The sequence below is a fragment of the Leguminivora glycinivorella genome, chromosome 5, assembly GCF_023078275.1.
Source record: "Leguminivora glycinivorella isolate SPB_JAAS2020 chromosome 5, LegGlyc_1.1, whole genome shotgun sequence".
Lineage (NCBI taxonomy): Eukaryota > Metazoa > Arthropoda > Insecta > Lepidoptera > Tortricidae > Leguminivora > Leguminivora glycinivorella.
The window spans coordinates 12,342,744-12,362,727 of record NC_062975.1 but is presented as its reverse complement, the minus strand read 5'-3'; the positions used below and the strand labels follow the sequence as shown (position 1 = coordinate 12,362,727).

General features: G+C 38.1%; 3 protein-coding genes across 4 annotated transcripts in view; 2 read left to right on the top strand and 1 right to left on the bottom strand.

Moving 5' to 3' along the window:
• The first annotated feature begins 266 nt into the window (after window positions 1-266).
• Window positions 267-6,526, top strand: LOC125226191 (protein THEM6-like). The gene is made up of 3 exons (XM_048130106.1): window positions 267-452; window positions 2,475-2,689; window positions 3,897-6,526. Exons 1-3 carry the CDS (start codon window positions 311-313, stop codon window positions 4,125-4,127), a joined length of 588 nt encoding a protein of 195 aa, XP_047986063.1. The 5' UTR covers window positions 267-310; the 3' UTR covers window positions 4,128-6,526.
• A 5,362-nt stretch (window positions 6,527-11,888) lies between these two features.
• On the top strand, window positions 11,889-13,747 carry LOC125226095 (protein THEM6-like). Its single transcript, XM_048129955.1, has 3 exons — window positions 11,889-12,091; window positions 12,386-12,594; window positions 13,173-13,747. The coding sequence occupies exons 1-3, from the start codon at window positions 11,953-11,955 to the stop codon at window positions 13,401-13,403; spliced, it is 579 nt and encodes a 192-aa protein (XP_047985912.1). The 5' UTR covers window positions 11,889-11,952; the 3' UTR covers window positions 13,404-13,747.
• LOC125226092 (pancreatic triacylglycerol lipase-like) overlaps window positions 13,684-19,984 on the bottom strand; it is a 75,903-nt gene continuing 69,602 nt past the window's right edge. For both annotated transcript variants that reach the window (XM_048129951.1, XM_048129952.1), the window contains exons 12-15: window positions 15,291-15,367; window positions 15,139-15,208; window positions 14,819-14,943; window positions 13,684-14,651 (exon numbers count right to left, since the gene is read on the bottom strand). In XM_048129951.1, the coding sequence (XP_047985908.1) occupies window positions 14,546-14,651; window positions 14,819-14,943; window positions 15,139-15,208; window positions 15,291-15,367 (378 nt within the window). In that variant the 3' untranslated portion in view covers window positions 13,684-14,545. The remainder of the gene's footprint in view (window positions 14,652-14,818; window positions 14,944-15,138; window positions 15,209-15,290; window positions 15,368-19,984) is intronic.

Below are 19,984 nucleotides of genomic sequence, written 5' to 3'. Positions count from 1 at the left end.
GCGGACGTGGCCTTGAGCGCACGGACGTCCGATCGAAATCTGGCTCTCTGGATGTTTTGTTCCGTGCACACTGATAGGTCGCGGTCGCGGTCGTTTTACGACGGACGTCCGCGTAGTATGTTCCTAGCTTTACGACGGACGTCCGCGTAGTATGTTCCTAGCTTGAATATACACATCGTACCTATTCGCGCCACAACCGCGCAGACGACCTTGAGCTTTCATCCATCAGCTGTTAAAATTGTTAGTGTCAATGCATGCGTCGCGCGGCAAGCTAGTGTGAATTTTGAATAATTTTCACTAATTTAGAGAAATGTATAGCGTAATTATAACAATTATTGTTATTTTGCTTCTGGTTTGGGATGTGGGATATTATTTCAGAGCGTATTTAGTAGTTTTCTTCGGGAGATTATTTCAGAGAAGATTCAAGATCAATGAAACCACAGTGTTGTACGGTAAGTATTTGAAATATTGATAAAATATTCATGCTTTAGAATGATAACTGATGTTTTGTAAACTTTTACATTATCTTCTTTACACAGTTTTCAGTCTATTAACAGAAACAAGTGGATTTCAGGATTTTTAGGTTACCTACTTCAAGAAAATTTGCTACAAACTTATTGTTTTCAGTAAAATGATCTGGTGCCGGCAACCTATTGTATTAGTACATAAATACGAACAATTGAAGGCTACATTCTCTATAAATTAGTTTACTAGGTTAACCAACAACAATTACGGTAAATATTCTACAAGGTGCTTATTGATTTTTCGAAGTCAAGGCTCGTTCACCGGAAGACGTGCGATGGCATTGTACTTGCTTGTTAGTGTGTCATAATTAGAAAAACTCTATTTGTAGAATCGCTTGCATTTTTACGAGTGAACATTATGATGTAATAGTGTTTGTTATCATTTTAATCATCATTATGAAGGTTATTCCGCGCATGCGACTTGTCGCACGCCGGTTGTTCTTTCTATATTCCTGAGTGATGAAACGGGCAAACTAGGCCCATGATACACCTACCTATAAAAGTTTGCAAACTTTCAAGTACTAGTACATGAGTTACTACACCAAAAAGATATCTCGCTCGACTCTGATCGACTCTGAGCCGGCGCTGATTATTGACGCTATTGGTTACTGCTATAAACTTACGAATACCTTCTTTTCTGTTATTCGTAAGTTTATAGTTCTGTTACCACGTCGATGGCAAACAGGCATACGGTGCACCCCATGGAAAGCGGTCACCGTAACCTATGGACTCCTGCAACTCGGGGGTGTCACATGCGCGTTGCTGACCCATTAGAAACTTGTGCAGTCCTTTTTTGAAGAACTCTGTAAAACTTATTTGTATTTCAATACATAAGTATAAGATTAGCAATCAGATTCGACAATCGAGAATTGTATGATATTTTTGTACACTCATCGCACTCTTCGCTCATCAGGCAAGGATGCGATTAAGGCAAGACAATAGTTTACGGAATACCACAAAAATGTAACAGTTAGATTAATAATCGTAACAGTAAAATAATTACTTAATTAACAATCTGAATAGGCCTGTCGATTCAAAGCGATAACAATAATAATGACTAGTTATCATAATATTTTCACTATCAAATAAACAATAGAGTGCACGTTCGTTTATTTAAGCACTTTTCTGTTTCATACTTACGAGAATCAAATTATTTAGTTTTCCTGTCGCCAACAGTTATCCCTCTTAGAAAAAATACATTGTAACAATAAACAATAGCGAGTTGATGTCTTTGACCTGCGGAATATGACAATATGTATGAAAAACGCAAGTCTTTATTATTTACAGGTCTCTCATTTTCTAACAAGTGTACATAGTATAAAGATTGTGCAAGTAATTGCAGGTAGATTACATTACCGAACAACCTTTGAGCTGACCTTTTTACCTTTATCTTTAGGTCAAAGACCATTTCATGATTTTCATGGGAATTTTCATATAAATAAATACCCAGTTATAGTCGGTAGCAATCTAGCAATCTATGGAACTGGTTATCATTTGGCAATGAGCTCTAAGAATATCTAAGACACGACGACATTGTCCAATTGGTTAAACGTGTTCAGAATATATTTAGCAGACTTACGAGTGGCCAAATTAGTAACCAAGCGGTCGGGTGCTGGAATAAATTAAGACGAAAACTTGATTAAAAAAATGATAACGCCGAGTCTTGCAAAATTAATGGCAAAAATACTCATCGAGTTCATTGAGCTTAAAAAAATAGTACAATGGGGGAGTTTTGTTATTAGACAGATTTTTTTTCTTGAAGGTTATTGTGACTATTATAGGCATAAATACCAAGAAGTCTTAAAGGTCGACAACCATGGATTAAGAGTCGGCGTTTTTGATATTTCGCTCGTTCAATAGTGTGGTTTTTATTTATTTTTGGTTACTTTGAGTCTGCGTCCATACCATCATGTTACTTGTATTTGTTTACATTAGAACCACTATTTCCAGGCATTTGCACCACCCGTGACGTGGACATCTTCTTTACTCACATGAACAACGCGCGGTACCTCCGAGCGCTCGACTTCTCTCGCATCCACTTTTATGACCGCACCGGCCTCTATGAGAAGCTTGCGGCAGTCAAAGGTGCGGCCCTCATGGGCGCCAGCACTATACGCTATAGGAGGCCGCTTGACATATTCAGCCTTTACAAGGTTGAGACCAAGGTGAGAATTTAGCAATTTAAAATTTAAAAATTTTGTATATCAAGCTTCGGTCTTCAGAGTTCACTTCTACGATCGCACCGCGGCCTCTACGAGAAGCTCGCTTCGATTAAAGGTTCGGCCCTAACGGGCGCCAGCACTATACGCTATAGGAGGCCACTTGACATATTCAGCCTTTACAAGGTTGAAACTAAGGTAAGATTTTACCACTGTACAATTTCAGGTTGGCATTGGCCAAGAAGATCTCTCTAGCCCTCTTCTACGAACGACCGCACCGGCGTCTACGAGCTTGCGGCGGTCAAAGGCGCTGCCTTGATGGACGCTAGTACCTATCATAAGCTACACGAGATTGCTTGACATATTCAGTCTTTACAAGGTTGACACTAAAGTGAGATTTTAGGTGTATAAAATGTAAGGCGTGATATATTCAGTTTTCTAAAATCAAATCCTCGAAGCGAAATATTTGGTCTATCTAGCAAGATTGCTTGATATTTTTCGGATCTATTTCTACGACCTTCTACCTCAAATCTGATTTATATTCAGTCTTAATTAAAAAACGAAAGACAAGGCAGACATTTACATTTACACAATAGACGAGTTACTCCGCCTTCTCGCCACATAAATCAACAATGACAACAAAAAAAAGGCTAAATAATAGATATTACCAATTGTTGAGATGTTGTAGGATGAAGGGTGAGTATCTAACCCTAGTAACACCTTAATACCTACATTGCTGTGCCCCAACGGGGTTTATGCTGGAACCTAAATATGTACTTATTATAAAATCTTGTAAAACCCATAAAAGCAATAAATGAATTATGATTATGAATTATGAATTAATAAAACGCACCTATTTTTAACCCCCGACGCAAAAACGGCGGGGTGTTATAAGTTTGACGTGTCTGTCTGTGTGTGTGTCTCTCTGTCTTGTCTGTTTGTATGTCTGTCTGTGTGTGTGTCTGTCTGTGGCATCGTAGCTACCGAACGGATGAACCGATTTCGATTTAGTTTTTTTTTGTTTGAAAGCTGAGTTAGTCGGGAGTGTTCTTAGCCATGTTTTATGAAAATTGGTCCACTATGTCGCGGTCAAAATTTTAATTTTGTGGTTATTTTATGAGATAATGATGAGAGAGTGCCGTAACAGTAGCACTGACATATCAGAACATTTGGTCGACCTACCCAACATTACATATTACATTTTAACTTACAGATGTTATGCTGGGACGAAAAGACGATCTTCCTCGAACACAAGTTCATCACACTGAAGGACAACTTCGTGCGAGCCATAGTTTTCTCTCGGACGCACATAGTAGGCCTCGACCTGCCCACGGCCATGGCGTACGTGCCCGAAGCACACAACATGAAGACCTTTCCTGAAGAGGTCGTCCAGTGGCAGCAGTGCTTGGAGACTGCGAGCGCTAGGCTAAGGAAGAAGGATTAGAGTAGGTAACGCTAAAGACTGATGCATTTATTGTTATGAATTGGGGTTGAGTTGGGTAATGTTTTTGACATAGAGTCGCTACGCCGGGCGAAAGTTAAATCTGGGTATCGTAGCTAGCTCTCCCTATTACTATTCTGTATTTAGTGACTTGACAGAACCTGACTGCGTTTCGATACCCACCTGGCGTCAACGATTGTCACTTCGGTGAGGCCGGCTGTTTCTGCGACTATAAAATCGATCGATTTGTCTCCTGGAGAGCGTTGATAATTGATGTCCGGCCATGTTTTTATGCTTATTGAATTGTTTGGCGGGGTACTTAATATTATTTATGTGTAATTGTGTCTAGGAAAAAAAAAGCGACATTTACATGATTGTAGTAATTATAATAATATAATTGCCGCACGGTGAAGCCTTTGTCCAGTTTTTGATCAAAAAATACATGTAGGCTAGTAGAATCGGGAAAGCAATTTTTTTTGTCCTTAACTTTAAGTTTAGACGAAGGAAAGTAACAGCAGTAGTTACGTAAGAAGACAGCACTTGATTAGAATGTTTAGGTACTCAAAAAGAGCCAATGATTTTTTTTTTTAATTTATTTACTCAAAAAAGGTTACTCAGTATTATTCTAATTATAGTATTTTCGCCAAACTGTATGACAGTTTGTTGGATATTTCTTAATAGGGTAATGAAACGAATGACAAAAAGAGACAAATGTCGTATAAACTATATGATAATGACGTTAATTTAAAGTGGAAATCAACCAAATGAAGCTGACGGGGCACACCATGTAATGAAAATAAAAAAATCTGGTCTCGGTTTGGTTATAAATTAATCTTAGTGCATGTCGCTTGTAAGTATTGATGGAATAATTTTGTTAATGTGGCTTATAGTCAATGATAAAATTCGTTACACATATGAATGGAAATGATTTTCACATCTATTTATGTATTAACATAGATGGAGTTTGTATACCTACCTACGTGAAGCCACGTCTATACATGGTACGAAGTACTATTACGCGTCATTAAGATAATTATCCTCCAAATTAGTAGTAGGTATTAGAGTACTGAAAACTTCTGTAGAGTTTTGTTCAAGCAAATTGATATAATTGGCTTGATTATAGGTCATGATATATTAATAGACCATGTGTCTAAATATATTTCATGTTATTTCGGTTCAAAATCTTTAAAAAAATGCATTTCAAAGTTTTAAACTCGGGGGTTAACCTTTGCGACATGGTGGAGGTGCTGGGATTCAAACCAAAGTACTATTTAGAAATAAATCTTACTTAGATAATTACATTTTCGTTCGAATACTATTGGCTTGAATGGGCTTTAAAGTCGCTAAGGCTATCGCACCGTACCGCGACATTGGTGCGGTTTCACCAAATGACTAAACGTTTGTAACTATTTTTGGTCACATTATTTGTATATTGCACATTATGTTTTATTTATTGACACGATCTTTATTTTTAGGTGCGAATATGTGTTGTCGTTATGAATATTTTGATGATTATTGCTGAAGACATGAAATAGGCTAAATACTGGTATGTAATAGGAAAATTAAAATTAAAATTAAAATAATTTATTAGATATTACATGTACATAGTCCACATTCCTTTCTTTTATTTCATCGTGTGTTTTATATATAATTATATTATGTGCTAGAAGTACCTGCTTTATTTTTTGATGCGATATAAATAAAAGCTTCTAGGACAGTTTCGTTTACTACCTATATTAGTGACTGAGTGGTTGTTGTTAATAGGCAGTAACTCGCTAGCGTCCTATAATTGGCCACCCTGTAGGTACTAAAAATTAATTCTCCTTACCTTACCTTGAAACAGAGATATATCTTTGTCGGTTCAGATTAATTTGGTAGTTGAAAAATTCATAATAAGTTACAACCTGTGCACCTGTTTATTTAATGCTTATAATACAATCGTAAATCGTTATCGTCGTGAACTACGTCAGTGATAGTTAATGTAGTAGTAAGATCGTAAGAGAATAGATAAAGATATCAGCGCAGCTAATATCAATTTGAAATTATATAGGTATCCATTAGAGTTTATATTTACTGAAGTCTATGATGCTTATTTTGCCTTAACATATTCAGTGCCAGTGCATGTGACGTGCTGTGAGCATAGCCAATAAAATGGAGAAATGCGTACATAGTGTGTACCCGGCTAATAACGATTACTAGTCAATACATATTAGTAAAGTTTTCCTGTAAAATATTACTTTTTTGAGAATTTCTGTCGTTTGATTATGTTAATATGTATTTGTTAAATAGTAGATGTATTGAAATGACAATCACTTATACGGAATTTAATGAAGTGTAACGATTATTGTTTCGTTATATTTATTGTGCATTGTTATGTACTTACTACTTATGATTATTTTTTAATAAACGACTTAAAATATAGTATTTTTTTTATTTTTGACCATATTCGTTTGAACGTTCAGAACCCGTTCATATCGGAAATAAGTTAAAGTCATAAAGGTGAAAAGAAATAAGACTAGTTTTCCTAATTATTGGTGACAATTTTTCACAATAAAATTGTATTGGATAACCGTGCAAAGAATAATTTCTTGCTTCGTTTTCAAATTACCTACACGTTGACGTGCATATGCAAATTTTAACATAGTTTTAGTTTTTAAAGCGTATGTTAGGTTTGAGTACGAGTTGATTTGATGGTTCTGTGTAAGCATGGGAATATTGGTATGAAGGGAAAGGCGCTTACGGATAAAGAACCAGATAAATATTGGGTTGGTAAGAAAGTAATGAGCGATCGATTGAATTCCACATAAAATTTTTGAGAGAGTTCTAGAATCTTCTATGGTCGAAAGTATATAAAGGGCGAGTCGCACAGTTTCTCGTCAGCCATTCACTAGCTGTCGCCGAGCTAATATAAGGAAGAAAATGGACGAATTAAAAGTGCATGTAAGGTATTGCTTACTATATGAATTTCAGTCTGGCCATTCAGCCGCCGAAGCAGTGCGTAATATATGTCAGCGTGTTGCTCCTGAAGTTGTGTCTGAGGCCACGGCGAAACGATGGTTCCAGCGGTTTCGTAGTGGCGATTTTTCATTATCAGATCAACCTAAGTCTGGTCGACCGGTGAAGATTGATGTAGCCAAATTAAAAACCTTAATTGAAGGAGATCCGAGGCTAACGAGTCGTACTCTTGCTACCGAGTTAGGCTGCTCTCATGTCACCATAGAAACACATTTACACGAGTTGGGAAAAAACTACAAATACAGTGTTTGGATACCGCACGAACTTGATAGAGATCAACTAAACCGCCGTGCCGATATCTGCATACAGCTTCTGTCTTTTCGCCACACATTCAACTGGTTGGACCATCTTATCACTGGAAATGAAAAATGGGTCTTATATATAAATCACACACGCAAACGTCAGTGGCTAGCTCCAAACGAAAAAGGAGAGGCACCAAAAACAGAGCCTCACCCGAAAAAAGTTATGCTGTCCGTTTGGTGGGATATTCATGGTATTATTCACTGGGAACTCCTACCAAGTGGAATGACTGTTACCGCATCAGTATGCTGTAATCAGCTTGAAAATTTAAACCAAAAAATCTGTCAGAATCGTCCACAGCATGCTAAAGTTTTTTTCTTACAGGACAATGCTCGCCCACACATTGCAAAAGTGACTCGGCTAAAGCTATGGGAGCTAGGTTGGAAAGTGATACCTCATCCACCGTACTCTCCAGACTTGGCACCTACGGATTACGCATTGTTCAGATCGCTAAGCAATGCCTTGAATGAAAAAAAGTTCGATGATCAAGCCCATCTACGACAGTACATAGCTGAGTTTTTTGAACCTAAACCTAAGAACTTCTTCGCCGATGCTATTCATTCTTTACCAGAACGATGGAGACAAGTAGTAGATAACGAAGGCCGTTATATTTTTGATAAATGATTAAAATAATAATAATAAAAAAAAAAAAAATAATAATAATAAGCCCGCGGGGGCAGCTTGTGGCGAGCTGACGGTGAGTGGCGACACCGCGGACCCCTATTCCAGAGGGCACTTCCATCTAGCCCTCGCCTCTGCGCTTGCCTTAACCGGCCGGCCAGAGTGGATTCGCAAGAGCGGGACCTATGCTCCAGGTTGGAAGTGTAAAATGTCATAACGCCGGCGGCCTGCTGAATGGAACACCAGGAACCAAGCTACCGCAGACTCACCTCTCGACAACCTTTTAGCCACTCTCAAGTGTTGCTCTGTTGTCGCACCGTGCGTGCGGCCGTTTTGCAGGGCCCACTCAATGAGTTGGCGAGTCACCGCCTGCCTTTTACAATTGTGAGACTAATTGTCACGGCAGGTGTCCGATAGTCTCCTCCCATAGCCCTTTAACCAGTTCATCCAACTTTCAAAACAATAACCCATGACCTTAGCTCCCATCGCAGCACAAAAGTGCTGCACTGCAATAGTCTTTGCACCTGGCGGGGACCATCTCCGATTGTATGATATTGTGCGCTCGGGGATGGTATCCGCCACGTGTATCCCTTGCCTTTAGATTAAAATGTCTAAAAGGGCCTCTGTGCTGTTGGCTTCGGCCCCACGCATGCCTCCCAAAGGTCCGGGACCCCATGGTCCCGAGATATGGAAAAGACAAACAAATAATAATAATAATAAATTAAATAACGGACGCCCTGGATCGGAGGGTCCGCTCACTGCTTACCACACACCGTATGTTACACCCGCGCTCGTCTGTTATGAGATTGTACATCCCACGGAAGTGCGGAGGTCGAGGCTTCCTAAACGCCAAAGATCTCCACAACCGTGAGGTATACAATCTCAGGAATTACTTCCTTAACAACGAGTGCGGGATGCATCGTGATGTGGTGGCAGTGGACGGAAACCTCACGCCGCTCTCCTTGGCGAAAGAGAACTGGCGCAAACCTGTGGTACTAAATACTGCGGACCGCAAGGCGGTATGGGAAAGCAAGCAGCTACACGGGCGGTTCTACAAGGCCCTCACGGGACCCGATGTAGATCTGCTCGCATCGGTGAACTGGTTACGATTCGGGGACCTCTTCGGAGAAACCGAGGGTTTTGCCTGTGCAATTGCGGACGAAGTTATGATGACGAACAACTACCGGAAATATATCCTGAAGGACGGTACGGTCGACATTTGTCGGGCATGCCGCCGTCCCGGAGAGTCACTCAGGCATATTATTTCCGGTTGTTCTCATCTTGCTAACGGCGAGTACTTGCACAGACATAACCTCGTAGCCAGGATTATTCACCAGCAACTTGCTCTTCAATACGGCCTTGTGGACCGCGAAGTACCGTACTACAAGTACTTACCTGCGCCAGTTCTCGAAAATGGTCGTGCCACGCTCTATTGGGATCGATCAGATCACTGACAGGACTATTGTAGCCAATAAGCCTGACATTGTGATAATAGATCGACTGCAACGCCGGGCAGTGCTCGTTGACATCACCATCCCCCATGATGAGAATCTCGTGAAAGCCGAGAAGGACAAGTCCAGTAAGTACCTAGACTTGGCTCACGAGATAACCGCCATGTGGGATGTTGAATCAACGATCATTGTTCCGATAGTCGTTTCAGCGAACGGTCTCATAGCGAAGAGTCTCGACCAACATCTTAAGAGACTCTCGCTAGGTGGCTGGATCAAGGGCCAGATGCAGAAGGCGGTGATCTTGGACACAGCGCGGATAGTTCGACGGTTCCTCTCTCTGCAGCCCTAACCACCGGCAGCTTGGGCCCTGCCCCGCTGCTGGCGGCACCCTAGGTTAGGTTTTTTATAATGTGTTTATATGTGTTTTATATTGTTTTGTAAGTGGTTTTGTATTTTACTTTTATATTCATATTATAAACAGCCTAGCCTAAGATTTGAAAGAAATAAAGAGAAAAATTAAATAAAAATTACAATATTGGTTATGATTCGCTCATTACTTTCTTACCAACCCAATATATGGTTAATTGGGCAACGACTGAAATTATAAACGTGAGCTTAGCGACAGTGGCGTGCCTAGGGTTTCAAAGTGAGGCAAGCCGAAAGGTACGTTTTGGCAATATCTAACTACTTAATCTTCAATTTTCGAACTCACAGCCCTACAAAATGTTCTATTACGCGCCGCACTTTTCTGAGAAATTCACAAGCCCGGCGTTGGTTTTCGCGCGGAAATAATGTCTCGTTTTTGGGCAAAATTTAACTACTTTACCTTGCCTTCGTCGAGTAATATGTGTACCACGCATTTGTCACCGTCACAAGGAACAAATTCATCCATTGTCAATTGGATTTTTAAACAAATTAAACACTTAATAACAAGAAAACGAAGAAGAGCACATTCACTTAACGCAAATAAAACTTTCGACTAAATAATAATACACTTGAAGTTGTCAATCAAACGCGCGCTCAATCTTGTTCCTCACTTCATACCAAAAGCCCGGCTTAAATCGTGGAACAAATGTTCTATATATACCTACAAATAGTTATATAAGTTGCTAGGCAGAATGTAGGCTAAAAGCTAGGAAAAAAAGGATGCAAGAGCAAGCCCCATTGCAAGCCAACGAGTGCGAGCGAGCAAGATATAGCTGAACGTAGTGAACGTGCTCTTCCGCGCTGCACTAGCGCCACGGCAAAACATGGCAACATGCTGTGGTCTGTACCGTATGGTCGGTCGGCCGTGAGCTTCACTTATGGAGAACTTAATAATATCTAATATTAGCGCGCGATTTTAAAAATGTTAGGGCAAGCCCGGCTTTTGGGCTTATATGGCTGTACCGCCACTGCTTAGAGAGTTCCATAGTAATATATAACGCAATTCGATAGACATCTAAAATTTTAAGAATTTCATACAGAGACAGGATGGAAAAGTATTTCTCTCTATGTAATGTAATTCATGTATGACCCCGTGTCTCTGTGTTAATGAGTACAAACATCGGAAGCTGCTTGAATTCAGAGTAGGTAGTCAAAATGTATTTATATTCAGGAAGAAAAACCGGCCAAGAGCGTGTCGGGCCACGCTCAGTGTAGGGTTCCGTAGTTTTCCGTATTTTTCTCAAAAACTACTGAACCTATCAAGTTCAAAACAATTTTCCTAGAAAGTATTTATAAAGTTCTACTTTTGCGATTTTTTTCATATTTTTTAAACATATGGTTCATAAGTTAGAGGGGGGGGGACGCACTTTTTTTTCCTTTAGGAGCGATTATTTCCGAAAATATTATTATTATCAAAAAACAATCTTAGCAAATCCTTATTCATTTTTCAATACGGGTTGGAATGAAAAAAAATATCAGCCCCCAGTTTACATGTAGGGGGGGTACCCTAATAAAACATTTTTTTCCATTTTTTATTTTTGCACTTTGTTGGCGTGATTGATATACATATTGGTACCAAATTTCAGCTTTATAGTGCTAACGGTTACTGAGATTATCCGCGGACGGACGGACGGACGGACGGACGGACGGACGGACGGACGGACGGACGGACGGACGGACGGACGGACGGACGGACGGACAGACAGACAGACATGGCGAAACTATAAGGGTTCCTAGTTGACTACGGAACCCTAAAAACGAATATTAAAAAAAAAAACTGATCACGCCACCTCAAAAATGAATTCCGAGTAGGTACTTAGTAGGTAAGTACTCCATTATTCAACAAAATACATACATTGCTAATTGCTATGCTTTGAATAAATTATAAAAAACTAATTACTGAAATAAATGAATTGTATTTAATTTTAAATGATTAAGTTAAATATCACAAAAACTAATTTAAAGTGGGAGGTAGCCCAGTGTGCATGGTTTTATGGTATTTGAAATAAATCAATATGTATAGCGTATTAACGGCAGTGACTTTTTTGTTCATATTCTGCGATGTTAGCTACTACATCAGAGCACTTGGGGTCCTTTTGTTCGGTAGATTGTATTCAAAGAAATGCAAGATATCTGAAACAACAGTTCATTATGGTAAGTACCTCTAATATGCACTTATTTAAACACTTACCTATGTATTAAGCTGACTCAGAGATTCAAATATAATCGATCGCTTGCTCCTAGGATAAGTACTCTGTAGGGTTTTGAGGAGACTTCTTACATATGTTATTTACCTACACAAATCTCTTTGGACCTGTCTACTCGAGTACCAATTCAAATATCGTACGATGTTGGGTCTCCTAAACAATTTTTGTCAATTCTCGGTTAGTTCCACGGTGGTTATTTAGACACACTGGTGCAAGCACAACATTGAAAGATTGGTTCCAGGCATCTGCACAACCAGAGACGTTGATATCTTTTTGACGCACATGAGCAATGCTCGATTCCTTCGAGCGGTGGATTTCGCCAGGCAGCACTTCTACGACCGGACTGGCATTTACTCCAAACTGTTTAAGAGCACGACCTTCGTGAAGGCTTCCACTATTCGTTATAGACGACCGATTGCATTGTTCAGCCCTTATAAAGTGGAGACCAGGGTAAAGTAGCTATTTAAGACTTCATATTCAAAATTAAGTTTACTAAGTCCGTCCCCCCGTCCAAATTGAACTACGTACTATTATGCTATGAACTCATCATCATCCTCCTTGCGTTATCCCGGCATTTGCCACCGCTCATGGGAGCTTGGGGTCCGCTTTGACAACGAATTCCAAGATTTAGCGTAGGCACTAGCTTTTACGAAAGCGACTGCCATCTGACCTTCCAACCCGAAGGGTAAACTAGACCTTATTGGAATAAGTCCGGTTTCCTCACGATGTTTTCCTTCACCGAAAAGCGACTGGCAAATATCACATGATATTTCGCACATAAATTCCGAAAAACTCATTGGTACCAGCCGGGGTTCGAACCCGCGACCACCGGAACGAAAGTCGCACGTACTTATCGCTAGCGCTTCAATTATGCTATGAACTAAAAAAAAAATTAAATAAGTTTTGATGAAAATGTACTAAAGTAGTCAATAAATTGGTAATAATTTGTTTACGTGTAGTGATTTGGTATTTGGTCAGATTAACTGTCACCAATTTCCATGTTTCTTTACTTAATGACAAATTTACAGATGCTATGCTGGGAGAATCAGATAATGTACCTGGAGCACAAGTTCATTACTCTGAAAGACAACTTCGTAAGGGCAGTAGCTCTCTCGCAAATCTATGTGGTTGGCGTCGACTTGCCAACCGCCATGGAGGATATCCCGGGTGCAGAGGCCTACAAGACTGCCCCTGAGGAAGTCACGCAGTGGTGCCAATTTCTTCAAGCTTCGAGCGCCAGGCTTAGGAAAAAGGATTAATTCATTTGAATCTTCATTTCGTTCAACTCTTTAAGAAAGAACATAACATCCCGGTGCTTGTGCGTGTTAAAGTTCCCTTTGGTTTTACGAGATACTATATACATACACATATAATCACGCCTGTATCCCATAAAGGGGTAGGCAGAGCACATGAACTACTTAGTTTCAGTGCCACTATTGGCAAAAAGGATACTATATGTAGTTGATAAACTAATTGTAAACGAAGGACGTTTACCTACTTAGTATTTGTTTTCTATTAGTAGGAAATAAAAGAAAAGTATAGGTTTTTGCAATTTTATTCGTCAAGTATAAAATCACCTTTAAATAAATAAAATTTGTTCAGACTTACTTTGTATAAATGCTTATAGATATAGTGTTTTTTAATCAAACTTAACGTTATCATATTTACAACAACCGTAAGAGAAAAAAAAAACAAACCCTCAATAAATAAATAACAAAATTATTAGATCGAAAATATACAATTTGACACTTTGAGATTATTGACATCCAAATTAGCCAAAAATACTTTTGAAACAAGTTAACTTCCATACCTAAACTATAATTAAACGAGTATTGAACAGCGCCTTAAACATTAACGTCAACAAGTTTATAATTTAGGTACAAAATCTCACATCACCCTGTATAATCATCACTGGGATTCACAGTCACAGGTACCTTATTCTCCGATCCCAACATCACTAATTAGTTCTTTATGTATTTTCATTTTGAGATGTTCATAAGTCTTTTGTACCGGTAAGATGTCGCCTTTCGTCCACATACCGGAGACATCTTAAATACAAGAGGCAGGGCAGAGGCAGGTGGAAAGGCCCCTGCACTAGTGCACCGATTTAGTTAGTCGATTGTAGGCAGCGCGTAACCAGGAGTTATGGATATTCTTGATGATATCTGGTCACTTGGTCAGTAGTGGACGTCCTCCGACTGGTATGATGAGATTCGCCTATATAGCAAGTATCCAAGAGACTTTCTCTCGGCGATCAAGCGCCACGATCGCGCTGTTTATGTCAGTCTCTTTCACGTTCGGTGCCTGACACACACATAGTGCCAATGTTGTGTTGAAAATAGCAGGGTGGCACTAGTGTGTGGCCAATTGAAACTAAAGCCGACGAGCGGACACGGCGCCGCTACCTGCCGCAGTTGTCGTAGAAACTGGCCGAGCCTCGGTTGGGGATCTCGGCGAACTCGCGCTTTGGCGTGCACAGCTTGCTGCTGAAGTCCACGTTGCGTTTTCTGCAGAAAGGAAAGTGATATTAATGAGAAGAAAGGCCGAACAACCGAAATAGGAAATATTTAGCCTATTTTTTTCCTGAACACCGAATTCTGACAGTTGGGTCCACATCAACTGCCCTAAGTCCATTAGTTGGCCACATCCATAGGTAAATGTATTGATAGCGTACCCTCTGCTAGGCAGCTCCATCTGGTCGACTAGTACGGACTTGACGTACAGGCGGTCGTTGCACCACAGAATGCACAGAGACCGCGGCTCCAGCACGTTCATATCGTATTCCCATGATAATTCCACCTGTGGAACAAGATGCTTGTGAGTACAGTCTGCTTCGTGTTTTCATTAGCTGATTTGGATTCAGTTGTTGCAGAAAAGAAGACACAACTTTCAAGAACACTTTAGTAAAGATACCTAATTAAAATGGTGTGTCAAAGACAAAGGTCTTTATGTCTCAATACCATACTTATATAAATATAGTTCGAAATCATTTACCTTTCTAACTTTACCACCCAAATCCATTGGGTGTGTGACAACTACTGTGAATGACGTCCCGTGTTCTAATCTGAAATCACAAATCGAGTCAGTTACAGTATTCCGTAGAGCTCACGAAGAGATTCGTAGAACTGTTGAACGACCGGCCTTACTTGACGTAGTTACTTGGGGTTAAGTCCATCCTTCGTATTACTCCTCGGTCGGATAGCAACGTCACCTTTAAGAAACCCTGTCAAAAAATAAACGTTTAAATAGATTCAACACCTTAAGGCTGCTTTCAAGAGAAACATCAAAATAATGTAAAATTGATAGTTTTAGTCGGTGAAATACTACACTTTCCGTTATCTAACAGATATATTTAATTCAAGTTGTTGCTAGTGCGAGCTATGAGCTATTAGCCTAGGAACCATCCGGTCTTGCTACTGGGAAAATAACTTAATTCTATAACAGTACTTTTTATGTCACCAAAAATTAAGTTTGGTAATTTGAAATAGTTTTTTTAGTTAAGCCACCAAAATTTGTGACAAAAAACGTATAATAGAATAAAAAAAATATTATTTTAATTCACTAAAAATCAGGCGAAAATGGAATCAGGACTTTTGTTTTAAATTCGACTACTTTAATTTATGACCTTTATAACACATTAAGAAACCACCTATTTTTGTGAATGATACTTCGTAGTAACAAGAAGCGGAGTAATTAAATTAGTTATGACACAAGCAATAATAGGAAAAGTGAAGTTATGGTTGTTTTGTACATACATTATGTGTTGAAACACTATTTCTACTGAAACCACCCTAAAAACAAAACGGAAGTTTAATATTTTACTAGCTCGGAAGAACATTCACGGCAAAAATTATATCAGCAAAAAAATTGGAACAGACTTTTCGTTAAGATCATAATAAAGAAGTATAAAAAATAAGCCACCTTTAAATGCACGCAAGAAGCGCTAAAACCTGTACTGAAAGAAGTATTTTCATATTTTTCATTTACCTACAAACTCTACTATTGACGATGTCATTTCTGCATTATTTCAAAAGTTACTTATTCATTAGTATTTTCATTACATCGCGGTATAATAATATATTTCGCCACCTTTATTATCGCCCTTTCGTATGCGTCTGTCAAAAAATTGTCATTAATATATTAGTCATAATAACTACATGTTAAAGTTGAAACAATATGGAGCAGATCTGCTCCTAAGCATACGAGAGGTTAAATAGCTCAGTTATTGTAGCGTAAGACGATGGGCGCGCTCCTGAGTCCTGACCTGACGTCGTGGGTTCGATCCTCGGCAGCGGAAATCTTTTTTTCTTGTTATTATTTTTTAATCTTTTATACCCTTTTCAACCCTCTCTTTTTAAATATTGATTTTTTTAGTATTAGATTTACAGGCCATTTCATTGAAATTTTTTTAGACACATGTAATGCAATAAGTTTAAAAATTGTCTTTCAGTATTAGTATTGATTGAAGGTAACCTAAGGTTCAACATCGTTCCTACTAACCGCAATACTCTGTCTTAGCTAACCATCGCTAGACGATATGCCCTTGTAATAAGGATTACAAATGTACAGTGACAGTTGTCCGGTATGACTCATAGATTTATATATTATTCAGCTAGATTGAGTTGTTAGGCCAAAAAGTGTGTCCACATGAGAGGGTAAAGTTGGGGCTGGTCTCCCTCTCGCACTTATTGCCACTGTCAAAATTATTTGAATGACGTCATCACTGTCATTATTTGGGGATACCAATATTGACATATTCAAAGTTACTACCAAATCTACTAATACCGAATGTAGTTATAAACGATATTGATTGATTGATTGAATAAATTGATGAAATATCGAAAGCTGTATTATGGTTAGTGTCACGAAATATGTATTTTATTCTAATTTGTTTTGTTGTGTAAATAGTTACCTACATATTATACCGAATTAAAGGTTTTTTTTTAATTGCGCAAATCTTTGGTTTTATGGCTTCATAATAACGACTTACCAATTCGTTACAAAGTATTAATATCCTTGCCTCGATATAATACAAAAATCATTTAAGAAGTTTATAAACTTAGTTATCATACAGGTAAAAATACTACTACTATAGTAATCTCTTTAACACTGGTCACACGTGCGAGAGGGACACCAGCCCCAACTGTGGCCACCAGCCCCTCTCATGTGGACACACTTTTACTAGTCTAATAAGAACGCATTTCTGCACCGGTGATAAAGTTCAATTTAGTATGGCAAAAAAAGTGTGAGCTCAGTCCCTATTGAAAGTCCATGGTATGACTCAATGAAAAATTGGCTAAATAGTAATCGGAACACAAGCAAAAAGGGTAGAATATATTTCTATAAGTTATTTCATTGGATTACATTACAAAATGAATGTATTATACATTATACTCGTAATACTCGTTGTAATTGTATAGATTTAAATAAATAATTTTATTAGTTCAAATGAATGACCGTCAAGGAACAAAAACTATTGAGTCGCTATTAGACCGTTTTCACATTATCCGATCCGATAACGGATGTCGGAAGGATATCAATAGAAGAATCGAAGATTCCGCCTGTAATGTATGGGATATCGGTCCGACATCCGATATCGGATCGGATAATGTGAAAACGCACTTAGGTCTACATTTTACACTTTTTAAAACCAAGATTAATTAGAGTCAGTTGTATGGTCGGTATGTAGTGTAAATAAAAAGTCGAAAAGTCTATTTGCTAAAATACTATTTGTAAAAATACTATATTGTAAAAGTACTAAAGTAAAAAAAAAACTATTTGCTATGTATTTTATATTTCAATAGGCAGGCTTTTGTACCCATATTACAGTACTTTCAATATGTGCTATCCTATAATTAAATTCGAACACTCGCGTAGACACTTCTAATATTATTTGAATGGCATTACCAACATTAAATCTCCTTTTGAAAATAAATTTTAAAGAATATCCTACTATCAGATCAGAGCCACTAATATTTAATTTAAAACAAATGCCTATAATAAATAAAGCCGATTAACCTTTGAGTTGTCTGCTGTCGAATTTAATTATTTTCATAGAAAATATTTTAATTTGTATCCTTCCAGCTCGAGATTCTTGGAAGCCCTGTAAATTTTTCTTTGTGACAACAAGATATATGACATTTATTTCAGGAAATTTACACATACATACATTACATACATTTATTGTAATAAACGGAGTACAAGTGACCAAGATAAAGATGATACAGTAGGGTATTCTTAAAGTTTATGTAATGAAGAAGTAAAATTGCGGCCTTTTTTAGGTACATATTTCTATTTATGGAATAAATTGGAAATATCTAATATAAACCTAAATACTTATTATATATTGGTAGCGGCTCCATTCGTTCAATATTCGTTCGCAATTCATTTTGACATATAAGTCATTTGAGCATATTATGACAAAAGGTATTTTGATAAAAAGTTTTTAGTGTGTCGCAGTTCCATTTGCAATTTTGATACTTAGGTCTTTATACACTAAGTTGGTTATGGCATGAACGATTTTTTTCCTAAGCAGATAAGAAGTTAACGTTATTAGCATCAACAAGAATGTTCTAAATGCAATTTAGACCCAGATTTTTAAAACATTTTTGTTATGAATTGTGCGTCCTTGTATTTAATGTCATTGCAGTAGCTTGTACTCATCAACTTATAATATTAATAAAAAATTCAAAAAATTAATTAAAAAAGCTGTAATATCTACGTATGCGACACTGAGATTTGAACCCGTGACCTGTGGCTTGTAAGTCTAACGATAATCGCCGGGGCTATACCTGGCCGTGACATATGGGTCGAAATTAGACTTTGCATAGTATTCGCGTGTTTGTAACAAGCGTTGCTTCAACGATTCTGAAGAATGGAAGAATACATTTCACAAGATGACGGAGATCTGTCAAATGGTAGAAGAGAAAAACGTGAGATAGATGTATGTACTGACAAGTATATACTCTTTTCGACGACTGTCAAATCGGATGCCTAAAATAAATATGTAATTTTTTTAATTACTTTGGACTTTATTATCGGTGGGAAACGTCTGTTTTTAATTTACCTAAAATATTACTTATGTAGAAATAGGCATGTAATGAGGGAGGAACACTCAAAGGATATGACAGATGGCGCCACCCTATTAGTCCGTGAGACGTGAGAGCGAGAAGCTGATAATTATGTTTTTTCTCTCACTCTTACATATGAATAACAGTGACATGCCTAGACTCTTGCATAGGCGCCGCCTGGCGGGGTAAAATGTCAGTGTGCCTCCTCATTTACGTTATTGTGTATAGTAATAGAAGAACAGAATAAAAAGCATGCGAAACGGCTCATCACCTACTCTCGGCCCAGCTCCACTGGCGTGGTGGTTTGCCATATGGATTCCTAAATGTAAGACACTAAGGTCCAAACCAAACCACGCAAAAAATGTAAATATATTATTAAATTAAAGTATTAAATAAAGATCAAACTTATTGGGTGGATTATCATGCTGTTAATATTGTTAAATAGGGACAATAAAAGTCAACCTCGTACTATTATCTGTTCCTAATTTGCCCGGTCAAATATTTAGATTCTTTTATTTCCATATAAATATATTGGTGGTTTTTATATGCTAAATATCTGAAATATTATGTGCTATTCATTTCTGCTTAAAAATATCTGTTGTTATATTTGCTCTAGAGCACGTTAGAAAAAATTCAAAAATTCTATATCATTAAAAAAAGTCTTATTTCCCGTCATATATTTAGGTGGCTTCGAGTTGTAAACCTTAAAACTGATTTTTTTTTACTTGTGTCCACCATTAAATTACTGTGAGGTATTTTGCTGAAAGAAA